We start from the raw sequence: 18,325 nt of genomic DNA, 5'->3' as shown, positions 1-18,325 counted from the left end.
CTCGGCCTCCTGAGCCACTGGGATTACAAGTGTGTGCCTCTGCACCTGGCTTGAGGTGGGGTTACAACAGGCAGTGTGATGTCTTTGTGGATGCACTACCGCCTGAGTACACAGCTAATAATTTTGGTCCTTTGGTTGAGGTGGCATCTGGCTCATTTCCTCTCTGTGGAAGTACCAGTTTTTCCCTCATAGGAAGAATGGCTGTGGGGAGACCCTGGAGACCCCGTTCTTCCCAGGCTTCCCTCCGTGGCTTGTGTGTGGCTTGCATCTGTGTTTCTTGCCCAAGAGTGAGGTTGGGCTGAGCTCTCCTCTCTTCATAAGCTCTGTCTGCTCAGGCAGGGAGCCTTCACCGCTGAGGGTTCTTGCATCTTGAAACAGTTCCTGCTGATGAAGAAAGAGGCCACCACTCTGAGTATCTGAATTTTTTGCTTGCTGAGCAAGGGAAGGTCCATGTGAACAAAGCAAGTCATTGATTAAGCATTAGTTTCCTTGTCCACAGTGGTCTGACAGGCTGTTGTGAGCCCACAGGAGATGAAGTGTGCAGGAGCCCCATCCTGTCTCCCAGCACACGGTGCGCGCAGTCAGTGGCTGCCGTGATGGACAGGCCAGAAGACTCTGATCACCTATGACTCTCCATAGTTAGCAGATAGAGCTGTTCACCCTGATCATTATGACAGCTAAACTAGTTAATTCTTGAAAGAGGATAAGTTACACTGATATTTTTAAATAGTGTCCAGGCCGGGTGTGGTGGTGCACATCTGTAATCCCAGTGGCTCAGGAGGCTGAGGCAGGAGGATTGCATGTTCAAAGCCAGCCTCAGCAAATTAGCAAGGTCCTAAGTAATATAGCAAGACCCTGTATCAAAATAAAATGTAAAAAAGGCTGGAGATGGGCCCAGTGGGTTCAATCCCCAGTACAAAAGAAACAAACAAAAAAGTCCAGGTAGTTGAATTAGTGATTTTTACTTTAAAAACAATATTAGATTTGGTTGTTTCTGTCCTGCTTTTTATTAATTGGAATGTATTGTAAATTGAAAATCAAAACACTAAAAAAATCAGAGAACGTTCACCTTTGAATTGTGACAGTATACCTGACAGTGGTGTCCAGGGTGTGGTAGCAAACCACCCAGCTCAAGTCCCGGCACCCCCTTTGTTAGCTATGCCTGTTTCCTCATCTCCAAAGTGAGGGGAGAGGAGCAGCTCCTGCCTCGCGTGTCGCCAGGATTGTTGTCTGCTGTGTGTGAAGTCCACGTGAAGTTAGCGTTCACCCTGGCAAAGGGCAGATGGACAGCCTGGGGCCCAGCAAGCTGGGAAGCACCGTAGAGTCCTCTCTTTCCCTGCCTTATGACCTGGACAAAAGTGCATGTGGACACAGAAGACAGAACCTGCAGGGTCGCCAGGATGATGGCAGTCAGCTTCCCACAAATAAAGTAGCCACTCAGAAGGGCAGGCAGCTCCTGGAAGGCCAGCAAGTCCCAGCTCTGTCTCCACTCTCAGGTGCCCAGGGATCAGAGGGACTCTCACAGAGAAGGCATTCTGGTGGCTTCCACCTCTGCTGCACGGTTTGTTCCAGTGTGTACAGCAGTCTCAGTGAGCCACCTGTTCCACTGCACACTCCCATCAGAAGCCCTCCAGGGCTCAGTAGACCATCACCTGATTGGACGGGAGCCGGAGGCTCAGCCTGGCCTGGGAATCGCAGAAAGTAGATTAGCTGAGAGAAGTCTGTCTGTGGCACACTGCTGGGAGAGGCCCAGGGCTGGCCATGTTTCTGGCTCTGTCCTTTTCCTTATTTTCTCATCCCAGCTTCTGCCTGTGTGCTGTCCTTTGGGGCCTCTAAGGTGAGGTCAGGGTTTGTGGTGACAGCCTGAACACGGAGCCATCGCACCATCAGGGAAACAGGCAGGAAGCCCTGCTCATCATCTTCCTCCCAAGAAAGAAGTCCCGTCCAAGTTTTCTACACCAGTCACAGGCAGTGTGACACTCAATACAGTCTTTAAGCCGTGCTTCTTCCACAGGCACACCCTACACCATCCTGTCGTCATAGACGTCATACTGGTGTTCATTTCTGTTCAAAATGGCTGATCTGTCCTTTCACTGTGTGCTTGGCAACGGTATGAATGATCAAAGTCCCCTCTAGGATTCCTCTGCCTCGTCCTCTTCCTCAGCCTCTGAAGGAACCGCCGATATTACCCCGGTCTCTCCTCACACTGGACACTCCCTCCTGATCATCGCTCTGTGTGTCGCTTCTGCTGTTGCTTCAGGTTTTCACCGAGAGCCGTGCCGGGATCCAGGTCTCTCCTGACTCTGGTCATCCAAGTGCAGTGACACCCACTTGTGTTTCTAGCACTCTTTCCTTGACTGCTGGACTGTGCTTCACCCTCACATCCTCACAGCTCACGGACATTTTCAACAGGACCATCTAATTTTGCTTCCCAGTTTTTGTTGCTCTCTCTCTCTCTCTCTCTCCTTTTCAGCTTCTCTTCTTGCTCTTTTCTAATTCGAGGCTCATTGTTTCCTTGGCTGATGACGCTGAGACGGCAGAAAGGTCTTTGCAGTGCTCACTCCTGGTGTTGCCAGTGTGCCGTGTCGCTGAACTCACTGGCCTTGTTGGGTTTCCTGGTCTTGAGTTCTGCTTTTATAATTTGGGAGAACTGAGCTTGCTTTCACCTCGTGGTGGGAGCCCACTGTGTGTTTCATTTCTGTTACACATTTATGCATGTGATGATTTATGTTCAGGATAAGAAAATTATGTGTCTATAGGCCTCACCTTAATAAATGTGCTTACTGCACAAGTATGGAAATCATAAGTTCTAACTGACATTTCCACCTTTTTCTTTCTGAAGCGATGTGCCTCCATCTTATGTCCAAACTAAGTTTTATAAGCTGAAGGCGGCCTGTGTTCCCTTTTGGCAGAGAAAGACGTTTCCAGGTCAGTACTTCGGACGTGTGCAGCTCGGAGCCCAGGTGCATGGCAGGTGACGTGACTGCTGCAACCTCAGTCTCACCAGCTTAAAGTGGTGACTATTGGCACATCATATCCACTGCTGGCAGGAGTTTCAGAAGGACAAAGTGAGGTGACGCACATGTAGTGTCACCATGATCCTTGGCACTTGGTGACCACTCAGTAATTGTGTCCTGTTGGTGCTGTTGTCACACACACATGTGCACAGGGCATGCAGGCACGTGTGCAGACGGCATCGCCTGCACACATCCCTGCATACTCAGGCTACACAACACGCTGTTCCAGAAAGAATGGAAGGTGCCTGGTTCCTCTTTGTAGCCATTTGTAGGGAGCTTAGTTGTGTTGCTCCCACACTCAGATCATCAGGGCCCCCTGGGTAGCTAGTTAGAAATAGTAGATTCTCCAGATGGAGTGCAGAGTCTGGGTTTCCCTATGACATGCTCCAGGCAGGTGTGCTGTGGCCTGCCCAGCAGCGGGGCTGCACCTGGAGCCACAGTTGGGGTGACCTTGGGCTCTGGAGTGTGTGCTGAGGTACTGTTCTGCATTTAGCGGACACCGCTTCCCAGGTTTGCACCCCTGTTAGCTCTGGGCAAGCTTCTCTGTGTCTTTGTGCCTCAGTTTCCTCACTGGAAACTGGGTTAAAATTAGGACCGACCTCGTAGGGCTTGTTCAAGGACTGGATGAGAGAACATTAATAACCCATGTGGTAAGAGCAGTGCATTATTGTATCCCATGTTCTTAGATGTAAGTAAGAGGTTTGGTGCAGGTGAATAATTTCAAAGTTAAATTTGTGTTCTACAGAGATCATCGACTACCTTTACGAGACTAGTCTACCTTTGCTTAAAGAAAAGTTAGAAAAGAAGATGAAGAGAAAAGGCACCAGAATCCAGACTCCCACAGCACCCAAGCAGGTTTTCCTGTTTAGAGATATCTTTCATTGTGAAGATGATAGTGAAGGAGAAGACATTGAAGAACAAAGTTAAGCAGAGGTTACCATTTCTTTTCCTTTTTTCTTAGTTTGGCTTTATTTGTATACATGTTAATCTGTTAGCTTTCCATCACTCTAACAAAATGCCTGAGATAATCCACTGATGGAAGAGAAAAGGTCTGTTCTGACTCACCATTTTGGAGGTTCCACTCCGTGGTCAGTTGGTCCTGTTGCTTTGGGCCTATGGCGAGGCAGCACAGTATGGCTGGAGTGCATGCAGAGTAAAATTGCTCACCTCATGGCCAGGAAGCAAGAGAAGAGAGGAGAGAGGGTGGAGGTCCCAGTCTGCTTCAAGGTACACCCCCCAACCTGAAGACCTTGCCCCAGGCCCCTCAGCTTAAAGGTTCCACCACTTCCTGATAACAGCACCCTGGGAACCAAACCTTTAACACATGCACCCTTGAGGGACATTTGGCATCCAGTCTGTGGCACTTGGTAAAATTCTGTTCAGCACTGATGGTTATTAAAGAATGTACAGTGGCCAGAGGAGATGATCACTTCTGTTGAGCATGTACAACTTACTAACACTCAAATGAAAGTTTGGGTGTGAAAAGAAAGAGACCGTGAAGGGGTTCAGTACTTCTGAGCTGCTGTAGAGAAGTGAGTGCACACGCCCATGGGGCTGCAGAACAGGCTCCAGGGCCTCCCGCGGCAGCAGAGAGAGGGCGCCCCTGTGGTGTGGATTTGCAGGTCCACTGCACGCTCAGCAAAGAGACACGCCACTGTGCACTCTATTCTCCAGGCCCAGATGCGGTGTACGTTCCTGGTACAGAAAGGCATCAGGTGGCGTGTGGATCTGCTCTTCCTCCAGCTGGTGTATGTCCCCACCTGTCACCACGTGCACAACTCATCTTCCTGGATGGCATCCTAGTGTCTGCGAATGGTACGTCTCACGTCTGCTATCCTCTGAAAGCTGGTCACTGCATTCACGTGGCATTCAGCTGAACAAAGAAAGAGCAGCAGTTTCTTGATAAAAAATCTGGTCGTCAGGTTTGTCGGAAGCATCAGGACTTGTTGGCTTTTCAAGGATAATTTCAATGGCAGGCTTTTTTGTCATTCAGGAAAACAAAACAAGTATAATTAATTTAAACAGAGAATTTATAGGGCTTTGGGTTTCAAAAGTTGTCAAGTGGAATGAAGGAGCCAGTGGGGAAAGGTTGGATTATCCAGAGCTGGGGACTGCAGGTAGCTGCTGCAGCCCCTGCAGGGGGCACTAATATCACCCGTCCACGCCTCCCAGTGACTCCATGAACCCCAGGCTGTCCACTGCTGCTGCCCTCACGACAGCCTGTGCTCTCGTGTCCCTTGGCCAACACGTGCCTCCTCCTGCCTTCTAGTCTCCAAGTGCCTTGTGCAGGCCGCCCCTTAGCAGAAGCCTGCTGCAAGGGAATCTGGGCCACCTGTACAGGAGAGAGCAGAGAAAGGAAAGTGGCTCAATGTGTGCCATCAGTGCCGAGCAGGCTCCACTGTCTCCTCAGGGCTGAGTCATTCACGTAGCACTCTTAGGTAAGCACTGTGCACCCAGCTATACCCCAGCAAAATCTGCAGAGAACTGTGGGTGTGTTGCTGGGGATCGAGCCGAGGGCCTGGAATGTGCCAGCCACGCACTCTAGCACTGTGTATAGCACTCCTGACACTGGTCAGCTAGGCCACAATGCCAGGCCTGTGCCCAGACGTGCCACCAGGGGAGAAAGAAGAACACAAACGGTAGCAGTCTTGTTCCCTTCTGTATCCCCAGCACCTGTCACAGTGTTGTGCAAATAATGGACACACCATAAACATAAACTAAGTGAATATGGTCTAGAATCTCTCCTGTGGTCAGCTCCTGTCCGTAGATACACCAGTCTCCATGCTGATGGGACTATAAATCCTATGTTCCTTTTGGAGGACAATTTGGTAAGACTCATCAGAGCCTGAAGAATGTACATGTTTATGACCAGCAATTTCTAAGAATTTGTCCTGTGAAATAATAGAAAATGTAAATGTTCTTAATAGGAAATTTGTTAAATTATGGTATATCCCTAGAATGGAATATTCCACAGTGATTAGAAATTATAATAGCAGGTTTGATTGATGTGAAAAGGTAGTATTTCAGCTGAAATATTTCAGAAGAGTATATTTTCTCAATTTTGTAAAAGTAAAAGGATTAAGGAAATTGTATATATAGAAGCATTAAAATGTATGAAACAAACCCAAAATGTTGTTGTGGACAGTGCTTCTCTCTGGGCAGTGGGACTGAGTTTATAACCTAGCATTCTTTGCTGTGTTGGGGATTGAACCCAGGGCCTGGCATGTGCTAGGCAAAGGCTCTACCTGATCCACATTCACAGTCCACAGCTGAGACAGACTTGCACAGCCCCTGGTATCTGGACTCAGTGAGGATTAGTTCAGCTCCTCTGAGTCCCTGGAGATGTGGGTCCTAGCTGATTTTCTGCTGTCTCTTCTGCAGAGTCCATTCTGTCTTGAGTCCACACACAGTCCCTCAGTCCCCAAGGCAGGCCCTCATAGCCCTGCTTCAGTCCTGCCTCCATCAACCCAGAAGAAAAAGGAGGTTCTCTTCCTCTCCTCCTGAGGCCCTAGGTGTCCTGCTGGACCCACAGAGCTCAGGCCCAGCCGAACTCACACTGTTACAGTGCGGAGCATGGGATTGGTTCCAGCCCGTGGGCTCGGCCCCAGCTGGGATCTAGCTGAGAGAGAGGGTAAATGTCCAGTGGAAAACTGGGGTTCCATGAGCAGAAAAGGGAGTGAGTGGACACTGAGGAAGCAACTCACAACCGTGAGGTGAGTTGCTTGAATGTAAATTTTACCCAGTAAACTTGTGTACTTTGTAAAAGTTGTACTTTTGTGACCTTTTTTCACTTACCTCCCTGCCTCTCATGGTCCACAAAGCAGGCCTTAACATCTCACCTTCACCAATCACCCGTTTTACATGTACAAGTCTGGGCACTCAGAAGGAAAACAGGGGAGGCGCTGTGTGTCAAGGGAAATGGAATAGGTTGCTTGGGAAGCCATGAGTGGGTTCGGGGAGGCACCGACCGTGGGTTGGGGGCACATTTGCGCAGACTCTCAGTCTGGTACAAAGAGAACGTGCCGAAGAGAAAAGCCTGACTGAGAGATGCAGTGGCTCACTCTGCAAAAAGGGAGCTGACGTGGGGAGACCGAGAACCCCAGCGTGTGAGAGGAGGGCAGAGGGGCAGGGAGAGGGAGGAAGGGGAGTAGGCTCGGGGACAGACAGAGACCGTCCCCTTCTCACAGGAAACAAGACCGAGGTGACAGAAGTTGTTTTTCAGCAGCTGTGACTGCCTCGTGTGGTTGGTGGCCCAGCTCCTGATCAGCTGCACTTTCCAAAAGCCATGTTTTCAGCTGTTTATTGTCACTGACAGCCTCCATTAGCCAACAAAGAGGCCCAGGACTCTGTAGCACATAGAGCAGGTCAGAAGTTACCAATCAGACAGGCACCCCTTCCTCCGTGACGTTACTCTCCTTCAACAGTGTTGAGCACCTGCAGTGAGCCAGGTCCTGTGGGGCCGAAGACTCCAGAAGCACCCTGGCATGTTTCCTTAGAGGCTATGGGGTCTGCTTTTCCTCCTTCTGCTAGATACCTCCTCTTACACTACTTCATTGTATATGTTAATATGTAGTTCGTGGGTATCCAAAGGGGTCATCAGCTTTGCCCTTTGGAGTTTTGGTTCTCACTTTGGTAGCATGAATGGAAGGTACTTAAATCCTACCAGTAACTCATTGGGGACACCTTTGAAGTATTAAAGTGTGGCTCTTGAAAAACAAGTTTCCTCTAAACTCCAGATTAAAAAGTTCATTTGCCTCCTTGCCATCTCCACCCAGGTGTCTCACGTCTCAAGGTCAACATACCACCAGCGACTTCCTGACTGCCCCCACTCACCTTGAAGTCTGTCACTCTCCCCAGGCTTCCTGATCTTTGTGAGTGGTGTGGTTCACTTAGTTGTTCAAGTTAGAAACCTAGAAGTCGTTCTTGTTTCCTCCTCCCCCACCTTCACGACCCATCTGTCAGCATATCCCTTCAGTTCCACCTCCATGGCCACCTGCCATGATCTCAGAGATCAGTCTTTGAATGACACAGATCTGCTGCTGCTGCTCCTGGGCCGTCTCCAAAACATGTTCTCCACATCTGCAAACCTGATCATGATGTTCACAGATCCTGGGGATGTGCATGTGGACGTCTGGAGAGTCCATCATTCTGTGTGCTGCAGCCACCATTTATAATAATGAGAATACCAATGTCTTAGCTGTGAAGCTAGCAGAAGACTGTCGGTCCCCGTGCAAAACAAAAAGCTATAAAATGTTGACCAAAGAATACAATTTCTATAAAACAAATTCAGGAAAGTAACTAAACAAATAACTACTGCAACAGACATTAACAACAAACTCTGGGGAACAGAGAGAATTTTATATGCAAAATGGTTCAGTTTTTAACAACAACAAAATGTAGAGGCATGCAAACAAAGTACACTGGTGCCCAGAGAAACGCAATCAATAGAAACCATCCCTGATGAAAGCCAGATGTGGACTTACAAAGACTTTATTTAAAATATATTCAAAAAGCAAAAGGAAACCATGTACAAAGAACTAAAGGGAATCATGGGAATGACGTCTCTCAAATAGGAAACATGAATAAAGAGTTATAAGAGAAATCAAGTAGAAATTCTGGTTTTGAAAAGTACAATAACAAAATGAAAAATGTCAAGATTTATGACACGGGTTCCACATAGATTTGAGCAGCCAGGAGAAAGAATGAACTTTAAAATAAATCAGTGGAGATTATCCAGCATGGGAAGAGTTAGCAGAGCCTGAAACGGCCATGGGACACTCTGGGACAATAGTGCACATGCCACAATAAATGGATATAACAGGCAGAAGTTCATTAAAGAAACAGAGAACCCAAATAACACTATAAAACAAGCCGACCTAAAGGAGATATATGAGAATATTCCAACCACTGACAACAGGAGTTACATTTTTTTCAAGTACACATGGAACATTCTCTAGAACTAATTATATATTAGGTCACAAAACAATTCTCAATCAGTTTTAAAAGAATGAATGCAATCATGAAAAGTATGTTCTATTACTATGTAACTAGGAATGAAACAAGAGGATACAAAAATTTTTTAATTAAAAATATTTAAATTTTAAATTAAAAATTAAAGAACATGGTCTAAAGCAATAAAAGCATCAAAGAACTCCCAGGGGAAATCAAGAAGTATTTCGAGACATGAAAATCCAACATCCTCTGACATAGTGTATGAAATGGTTATTTGTGTGTGGAACCAGCCTTCCCCCGCTGGGATGAATACCACTCACTCATGATGGTGCAGACTAATACTGAACTTGGCTTGTTAATTTTTTGAGGGTTTTTGCGTATCTATTCATAAGGAATATTGATTTGTGGTTTTGATTTCTTGTGATGTCTTTTTTTGGCTTTGTTATCAAGATAATGCTGATCTCAAAGAATGGTGTTAATTCTTTAAAGGTTTGGTAGAATTCACCAGCAAGGCCATCCTGGATTTTATTTTCTTTTTTAAACTGATTCAATCTCTTCAATTGCTGTAGGACCCTTCAGGTTTTCTATTTCTTATTAAGTCAGTTTTAACAACTAGTTTCTAGGAATTTGTTCATGTAAACTCATCTAACATGTTGGCATACAATTGATCCTAGTACTGTCTTCTGATCTTTTTTATTTCTGTGAAGTCAGTAGAATGTCTCCCCCCACCCTTTTTTTTTTTTTTTTTTTTTTTTTTTTTTTTGGTATTGAGGATTGAACCCAAGGGCAGTTAACCACTGAGCTTTTTTTAAAGCCCTGCCCTTAAAAAAAAAAAAAAAAAAAAAAAAAATATATATATATATATATATATATATATATTTCATTTAGAGACAGTGTGTCGCTAAGTTGCTGAGGCTGACTTTGAATTTGCAGTCCTCCTGCCTCAGCCTCCCAAGCTGCTGGGTACAGGCATGTGCCCCCATGCCCCACTTTCTTATTTAAGTAATTTGAGTCTTTTTTGTCATTCTAGCTAAACATTTGCCAACCATTTGATCAAGCGTGGGTTGCTATATCAATACTATGACTTGGCATGTGTTTAAACAATATTGTTCTGGAAGTCAGGAAGTGCAAGGCCAAAGTGCCGGCAGATGTGGAGTTTGTGAGGTGCTCTTCTTGGTTAGCAGACAGATATCTCCAGGTTACATCCTCAACCAAAGGAGGGTGCAGAGAGAGGAAGCAAGCTCCTTCCTCTGAGACACTGACCCCAATCTGAAGTCTCCATCCTCATGACCTAGTTATCTCCCGAAGACCTTACCTAATAATAATCATCCCACTGAGGGTCAGCATACAAAATTGGAGAAAACAAACATGCAGCCCATAATGCCAATTTTGCTAATAATCTTTTCAAATAATGAAATTGGGGGAGGGGTGGGGATATAGCTTAGTTGGTGGAGTGCCTGCCTCGCATGCACAAGGCCCTGGGTTCAATCCCCAGCACCATATAAATAAATCAACAAATGTTTGTTTAAAAATAAAGGGTTAAATTTTTGTTTATTTTTCTGTTGTCTTTCTACTCTCTATTTTTATTTATCTCCATCCTTCCCCCTGCCCTCCCTCCCAGTACCAGGGATTGAACTCAGGGGCACTCAACTACAACCCCATCCCTATTTTGTATTTTATTTAGAGACAGGATCTCACTGAATTGCTGAGTACCTTGCTGTTGCTGAGGCCGGCTTTGAACTACGATCCTCCTGCCTCAGCCTTCTGAGCTGCTGGGATTAAAGGCATAAGCCACCACACCAGGTTTATCTCCATTCTTATCTCTATTATTTACTCCCTCTGCTAACTTTAGATTCTCTTTGGTCTTCTTTCTGTAGTTTCTTAAAGTGTAAGGCAATTTGATAAGGGATTTACAGCTGTAAGTTTTCCTCTGATTACTGAGTGAATTCATCAATAAATGGCACAGGTGCCAAAGATGATAATCTCTTCAAAATGTAGTTCTGGAACAAATAGATGTATATTTACTTGAAAAATCGAATGTAGACTCCAACTTCTCCCCAACACACAGAAAATAAATAACCAAAACTATAAGATTTCTAGAAGAAAGTATAGGACAGATATTTTAAGTTCTAAATAGGACATTAGAAGCACTAACCACTGAAGAAGAATTGATAAACTAGACTATCAAAATTTAAAGCTTCTGCTCTCCTAAAGACACTATAAAGCACACAAAAAACAATGCGAGCCACAAACTGGAAGAAAATATTTGCAACAAATACATACAAGAAAGGTCTTATTATCCAGAATATGTACAGAACTTACTATTTAGTAAGACAAATGATCCAGTTTTGAAATGGCCAATGGACTTGTGCCAACAATTCACAAGAAAAGATATATTAATTGCCAAGAAGTACGACAAGATGACTAACATCATTAGTTACCAGGGAAATAGAAAGGGTGTGCTTCTAACCTGCCAGAATAACAAGCACTAAAAAGAATAACAATAAAAAGTCTTGACAAGGTAGTGAGGCAGGTGGAACTCATACATTGTTCATGAGAATGTAGGAAGGTATTGCCATTTTTGGAGTTGATAATATCTCATAAAGTAAAACATACACCTAGCCTGTAATCCAGCCGTTTCACTCATGGATATTTATCCAAGTTCAATGAAAACATGCCCATTAAAACAATTGTGCAGTGTTATTCATAATATCCCAAACTTGAAATTGTCTAAATATCTGATAACAGATGAGTGGGGGAAAAAACTAATCATGGTATATTCACTTAATGAAATCCAAAAATAAAATTGAATGATCCCTGCCTGCAATAACATCTATGAATCACATACACGTTATGTTGAACAAAAGCAGGCAGACCCAAGAGACCAGAATATAAATCCCATGGATACTCAGTTCTAGAACAGGCTAAGTGAACCTCTGGTGACAGATGCAGTCCTAGCTGTCTGAGCAGCAGTTCCATCAGCTGAGCATAGAGAAGGTGGTTGCTGCAGAATGGCACAGGGTACACCCTGGGATGAAGAAAATGTCTTATACCTCGACTAGAGATGGCTACACAAAGTATGGAGGTGTTAAAACTCATCATAAAAGCTAGGTATTGTGTATCACTATATGTGTATTGTATGGATAGATGTGTAAAGCTAACAACAATTTATGGAACACCAGGCAAAATGAAGATAAACAATGATGACGTCAATAGATATCATCTTTCTTTTTGGTGATTGTGGTATTGGGGATGGAACCCAGGGCTTCGTGCATACCAGGCAAATTCTGTATCACTGAGTACCCATAGCCCCAGCAGACATTATCGTGAGGGAAAATTTAGTAACTCGTTAAGAAAAGGTCCATTTCAAATGCAAAAATGAGTAATAGTCTTGATGATAAGCCAGATGATGTAGTGGAATGAGTTACATGATCAAATAGGTAAAAATGACCATGACTTGGTCTTCAACCTAAAACACTGAAGTATAAAACTCATAGTATGTATCTAAAATGGAGAACAAATATGATATGGTAATTGAGTGGTATGAATCTAAAGTAGGCTCAATCACTACCCTAGAAAATGTGGGGTACAACTTAAGAACAGACTGATCACCACTGAGACGTCCAAATTTGAGAGTCTTATATTAAGTCGGCTGGCTGTCTCACACAATGCCCCCAAAATGGCTATTGGGAGAACAGCCCTGACCATAGGGTTGCAGGGGTTTTTATACCATAAATCAGTACATCAATCATAAGTGTCTGTTGCTATGATTCAAAATTATAAACTAACATCATGGGATCTGAAATCATCAGCAGAGGGGGAAGTGGGTCAAAACGACCTTACCTAGGTACACACTAAAGAACAGTTAAACAATCACGGTTGACATCATTGTTAACACGGTACATTGTTTAACTGAGGCGGGGTATTCCCCTGGGAAACCCTAAGCAACTGTTGATGGGTACAAAGGCTGGGCATCCCCTGGAAGCAGCAAAATGGAATGTTTATTCATTGCCCACATAGGCTGGCTTATATTTCCACGGAGCCAAATCTGTCGGCCCATCACAGAAAATCTGGTTATAGGTCTTCTGAACTTTTCTGAACTTTGATTTGGTCAGTATGCCAGAGAAAGGATAATTACTTTTAGTATAGAAAATTATTTTACACCTCATTGTTGATCTAATTATATGCAAAATATGGAACAAAATATGGAATTGTTAGCAGTTTAAATGTCATGCTCTCTTTTTCTGGAGATTTTTGTTGTTGTTGTTTCTTTTGTTATGGGGTGCAACTTAAGAACAGACCGATCACCACTGAGAAGTCCAAATTTGAGTCTTTATTAAACCAGCCAACTGACTGTCCCATACAATGCCCCCAAAAGTGGCTATTGGGAGAACAGCCCCTACCACAGGGTTGTAGGGTTTCTTATACCAAAAATCACATTAATCATAAGTATCTGTTGCTATGATCTGAAATTACACATTAACATCATGAGATCATCGACAGAGGGGGAAGTGGGTCAGAATGACCCTTACCTAGGTACACACTAAAGAATGGTTGCTAACATCCACACAATCACTGTTTGCATGGTACATTGTTTAGGAGCAATAGGAATGAAAACAGAGCAATTTTTTACTACATAGGAGTTGCCATTGTATATTATTAAACATGTCACACCAAGTAACTGATGATGGGTACAGAGGCGGGGTGTTCCCATGGGAGAAGCTTATTTCCTACATAACATGGAGTCTCACAGCAAAATGGAGTCTGTTTAGTCATTTCCCTTAGAGTCTGGCCTAGAACATTCTCATGGAGTCAGATCTGTCAGCTCATCACACTTTTTGTACCAGGGACTGAATCCAGGGGTGGCTAACCCCTGGGCCACATCCCCAGCCCTTATGTTTTTACTGGGTCTCCTTAAGTTGTTTAGGATCTTTGCTGAGTCTGGTCTTCAACTAGTGATTCTCCTGCCTCAGCCTTCTGAGAGGATGCATGCACCAACACACCTGGCAAGATTTTTCTTATATTTGTGGTTTTGTGTTTTAAAACTTAAGAGTTTATATTATTTATTCCTTCCAAATACATACAAATTTTAATTTCTACTTTTGTATTCAGAGATTTTATTGCAGTGCTTTCATTTAAATACATGGTACAAGTTGTATAAGTTTTGGGCTCTACCATCCCTGAATGCACTGTAGATCCATGAGTCTCTGGACATGGTCTGCAGTATAGAAAATAATTTGCAGAAAAAATACAATCAGTATAATTCAGTAAAAAAGCATGCCAAACTTAATAGTATATTGTTCACCAAGAGATACAAACGGGGTGGGGGGGGGTGATTATAAAGAAAGGCCCTACACAATTTTGCTGTCATGGTGTTTTCCTCCATTAAAAAAGTGAAACAAAGCTGAGCATAGCGGCACACGCTTGTAATCCCAGACTGGGGAGGCTGAGGCAGGAGGATCTCAAGTTTGAGACGAGCCTCAGCAATTTAGCGAGACCTTGTCTCAAAATAAAAATAAAAAAGGGCTGGAGATGTGGCTCAGGGCCTTTGGGTTCAATCCCTGCTACCAAAAAAAAAAAAAAAAGGAAAGAAAAAAGGAAAGAAAAAAGTAGAACATTTTGACTGTGTTGGTATGAAGGCATATTTTAAATTATTTCCTCGACCCCAAACCTCCCCGTTCCTAAGAAACATCTTCATGAGCCCAGGGCCAGCGGGCGGCCCAGCCCGGTCAGAACGCGGGGTCCGGTTCTGCTGCCCGCACCTCCCAGGAGCCGCGCCAGCTCGGCCCCCGTCACCTCCGCGGGCGCGGCAGGCACGACCGGGTGGCCTCTGCGCCCTGCCCCGCAGCCCCGGCCTGTCAGGGCGCCCGGAGGACCCCGCCCGACCCTCGCCGGGCGCGGAGGCGGCCGGAAGCCCTAACGGCCCCCGCTCGCAGGCCGGGCGCCCCAACGGTCGCCGCGCCTGCGGCAGGCCACGCCCCTTCTGGAACGTTCCCCGGCCCGGGTCCCGTTCTGCCGGCGCCCGCTGCTCAGGCTCGGGCCGGCGCGGCCCCCGCAGTCCGTCGCACACGGCGCGAGTCGCAGCGCGGGGTTCTCGGCCGCGCTTCCCGGCGCGGACAACGGGGCGCCTCCGCCCAGAGCACCGGAGCACCCGAGGGCCGAACCGACCGCCAGGCCCGCCCCCCGCACCGAGGAACCGGCCGCAGCTCCTCCGCTGGGCCTCGTCGTGGCGCGCGCGCCGGGTCCAGCACTCGCAGAAACGGGTCAGGCGCAGGGCGGGCTTGGAGTGACGCGGGACCGGTGTGAGGCGGAGTAGAGCGAGCCGACTCGCCCGCCGACGCCGCCTCAGCCAGGCGCTCGCGAGGGCTGCGGCGCCCGCCCTCTCCGGGCACTCGGGGTCTGCGTCCCCCCGGTGACGCGCTCAGGTGAGAGCACGTTTAGGTTTCCAAAGGGAGACCGAAGGCAAGGAAACATTCCTCCGCCGCCCTCATCGCCCCTCCCGAAACACCTGAAGCGTTGAAAGCAAGCACGAAACGGAAACGGCGCGAGGTAGGCGCCGAATCCGCCCGGGGCTGGCGAGGCGCGTGGAGAGCCGCCCCGCCTGAGGTGCGTGTCTGGAGCGAGGCCCCACCGTCAACTTTCCCGTCCACTCCGACGGGCGCTCCTGATTGGCCCAAGCCCTGAGACCCGGAAGTGACGTTATCTCCCGGCTCGCGGCCTGCTCGCTGCGCCCCGCTACTTGTCTTCCCAGGCCCCGCCCCTCGGCGCACCAAAACAAGCCATTCGGGGAGGGGGCGGGGCCTGCGGACGCCGCGCGGGGGCGGGGCCTGCGCTCCCGGCGACTGCGGGTTGGGCGCCGGGCCGCGGGCCCGCACTTCCGCCCGCGGCCGACTGTTGGGCCCAAGCATGGAGGTGGTTCGGCGACCGGTGTTGGGCCCAGCGCGGTGAGGAGGGCGGCGGGCTCTGGGCCCGCAGGCCGGGCGGGCGTGAGCGCGCGCGAGGTCTCCACGAGTAACCGTCGCGGCGCGCGAGGCCGCGGGGGGGGAGGGGCGGCGCTGCCCCGGCGGCGGCGCGGCGCGCGGCGGGAGCGTCCCCGGAGGCCGGCGGGCCGCCCTTTGTGCCCCGCACGCCGGGCCCAGGCGCCGGGACGCCCGCCCGAGCTCTCCTGCGAGCGAGCTGTGGGCTGGGCGCTGCGCGCTGCGCGGTGGCCTGGGGCTGGGGGCTCTCGCCAGGGCTGCCTCCCCGGCTGGCTCCGGAGAGGCGCGTTCGCCTGGAGGCCTGCCCACCCGTCCAGCCTGCAGGGGACGCGGCGCTGACAGCGGCCACAGGGTCTCAGTTTCCCGAGTTCAGTCCCGGAGGGAGCTGCGCCGCCTGCGCGAAACGGGCCCGACCCCTAGGGGCAGAGGACCCGGAGAAGGGCGAGTTTGATAAGTGGCAGCGCCGAGTTAGTTCCTGGAGAGGCTGGGAGGGAGGTTACCTGCACTTACTAATTTGGGGAATGTTTGTCCCAGTGCCTAGCTGGGCCCGGAGTCGAACAGTGCCCTGAGGACCTAGGGGTTAGAATTGGCAGTTTCCCCTTTATTCGTTCATGACTGGTGTGTCTAGAGACAGGGCCTCTGGCCTGCCTAAGCTCCTCTTCCGGTGGCCCACTCTGGAGGACTGATGGGAGGCCCGGATAAGATATGAAGGCCACTTAGTTTTATTTCTTTTTAAATTTCAGAAATGTTTGGGGGGCCAAAATCTGAATATATATGAATGAAAATCGTCATTCACAGATAAGCCAAGCAATCTCAACTGAGGATCACATCTCTGCACGCTTTTTGCCAAGGTAATTATTATTATTTAAGACTTTCTTCTTTTCAGTCACAATATATACCAAGCACTGGTGTTAAAATATAGATATATATGGAACAGATCCTTGCTCTAACAGACTCTCAGTTGCTCGGGGTGGGGGCGGGTAAATAAATAGAAGACCAGTCTGCTAAGTGCAATGATGGAAATTTGTATGGCGTCCTGCAGGAATAGAGAAGGAGGTCATCAAAGGTAGACTGGAAGAGAGGTTGGGTCAATCTCCCAGATGTGATGGCACTAGGGATGCCTTGCATCTTGTTGGTTCTCAAATACAGAATGGCTAGTGGAGCACTTTAAAAATGAATGTGAATTTTATCAAAAAAAACTCATTATTTACGCTTTTTTTTAAAGTTCCTGGGATTAACTAGGCAGAAGTGTGAAGGGTGTGTTCAATGCAGATGGAAGAGCTTCCATAAAGTCAGGGAATGACAGCACCATGAGTTGTTTTAGTATGAGCAGGTGCAAGGAGGTAAGGTGGCTAGGATGGTGCTGAAGCCAGGTGACGGAGGCCCTGTGTATTGAGCTCAGGCTGTTAATGAAAATATATTAAACCAAGGCAATGGTAATGACACTGAGGAAAAAAGTACAGGTGTAGTTTAAGAAGGTAGACAATGGAGTAAAGGCAAGAGTAGAGATTTTTTGGTGTTTAAAATTTTTTTTTCTTTTTTTTATTGGTGCATTATAGTTGTACTCGATAGTGTGTTTTGTTTGCATGTTCATACGTGCATATGGTATAACAATATAATTTGGCCAATATTATTTTCCAGTATTTCTTTTTTCTCTTCCTCCCCTGGTCCCTTTTCTATACTCTACTGATCTCCCTTGGATTTTCATGAGATCCCCCTCCTCCTTTCTTTTCCTTTTTCCTATTCTAGCTTCCACATATGATAGCAGCCCTTGACTTTCTGAGTTTGGCTGATTTTGCTTAAAAAAATGTTCTCAAGTTTTATCCATTTTCTTGCAAATGATAATTTTGTTTTTCTTCATGACTGAATAAAATTATGTGTATGTACTACATATTCTTTACCATTCATCCATTGATGAACAGTGTTGGTTAATTCATTGGTTACTGGATGGTATTGCTATCAGTGTAAGAATATAAGACAAATTGTAACAAATTTAAGCTAAGAACTTTGTTTTGTTCGGGTCATATTTTCTTTGAGATGGCTGTCAGACCTGTAAGTAGAGATACACTGTATGTGGTTGAGTATTGAATATATCTTTTTGGACTTCTTGTCTAGGCTATCATTATTAAGTATTTGGAACCTATTTATGAATTGCACTAATAGTTTTTCAAGGGTTGAAGATGTAGCTCAGTGATGGAGTACTTATCTAGCATGTGTAAGGCCCTGGGTTTGATCCCCAGTGTCTTAATTTTTTGTTTTGTGTGTGTGTGTGTTTTTTAAAGCTGGTTAAGATGCCTGTAGTCCCAGTCACTCAGAAGGCTGAAGCAGGAGGATCACTTGAGCCCAGCCTAAGCAACACAGTGAGACTTCGTCTCCAAA

At 46.8% G+C, this 18,325-nt stretch overlaps 2 protein-coding genes across 7 annotated transcripts in view; both read left to right on the top strand.

Moving 5' to 3' along the window:
• Positions 1 to 6,147, top strand: part of TTF1 (transcription termination factor 1) — a 28,809-nt gene extending 22,662 nt beyond the window's left edge. For all 4 annotated transcript variants that reach the window (XM_079111705.1, XM_079111708.1, XM_079111706.1 and 1 more), the window contains 3 exons: positions 2,843 to 2,928; positions 3,763 to 3,950; positions 4,692 to 6,147. In XM_079111705.1, the coding sequence (XP_078967831.1) occupies positions 2,843 to 2,928; positions 3,763 to 3,944 (268 nt within the window). In that variant the 3' untranslated portion in view covers positions 3,945 to 3,950; positions 4,692 to 6,147. The remainder of the gene's footprint in view (positions 1 to 2,842; positions 2,929 to 3,762; positions 3,951 to 4,691) is intronic.
• A 9,028-nt stretch (positions 6,148 to 15,175) lies between these two features.
• The window catches only part of SETX (senataxin), a 76,790-nt gene continuing 73,640 nt past the window's right edge, over positions 15,176 to 18,325 (top strand). For 2 of the 3 annotated variants that reach the window (XM_079111663.1, XM_079111661.1), the window contains exons 1-2: positions 15,802 to 15,913; positions 16,690 to 16,797. In XM_079111663.1, coding sequence (XP_078967789.1) covers positions 16,721 to 16,797 — 77 coding nt within the window. In that variant the 5' untranslated portion in view covers positions 15,802 to 15,913; positions 16,690 to 16,720. Of the gene's footprint in view, positions 15,576 to 15,801; positions 15,914 to 16,689; positions 16,798 to 18,325 lie in introns of those variants that run through there. The other variant, XM_079111662.1, reaches the window with a different exon arrangement.

Source organism: Sciurus vulgaris (assembly GCF_902686455.1).
Source record: "Sciurus vulgaris genome assembly, chromosome: 15".
Taxonomy (NCBI): Eukaryota; Metazoa; Chordata; class Mammalia; order Rodentia; family Sciuridae; genus Sciurus; species Sciurus vulgaris.
This window is presented reverse-complemented; position numbering and strand designations above follow the sequence as displayed.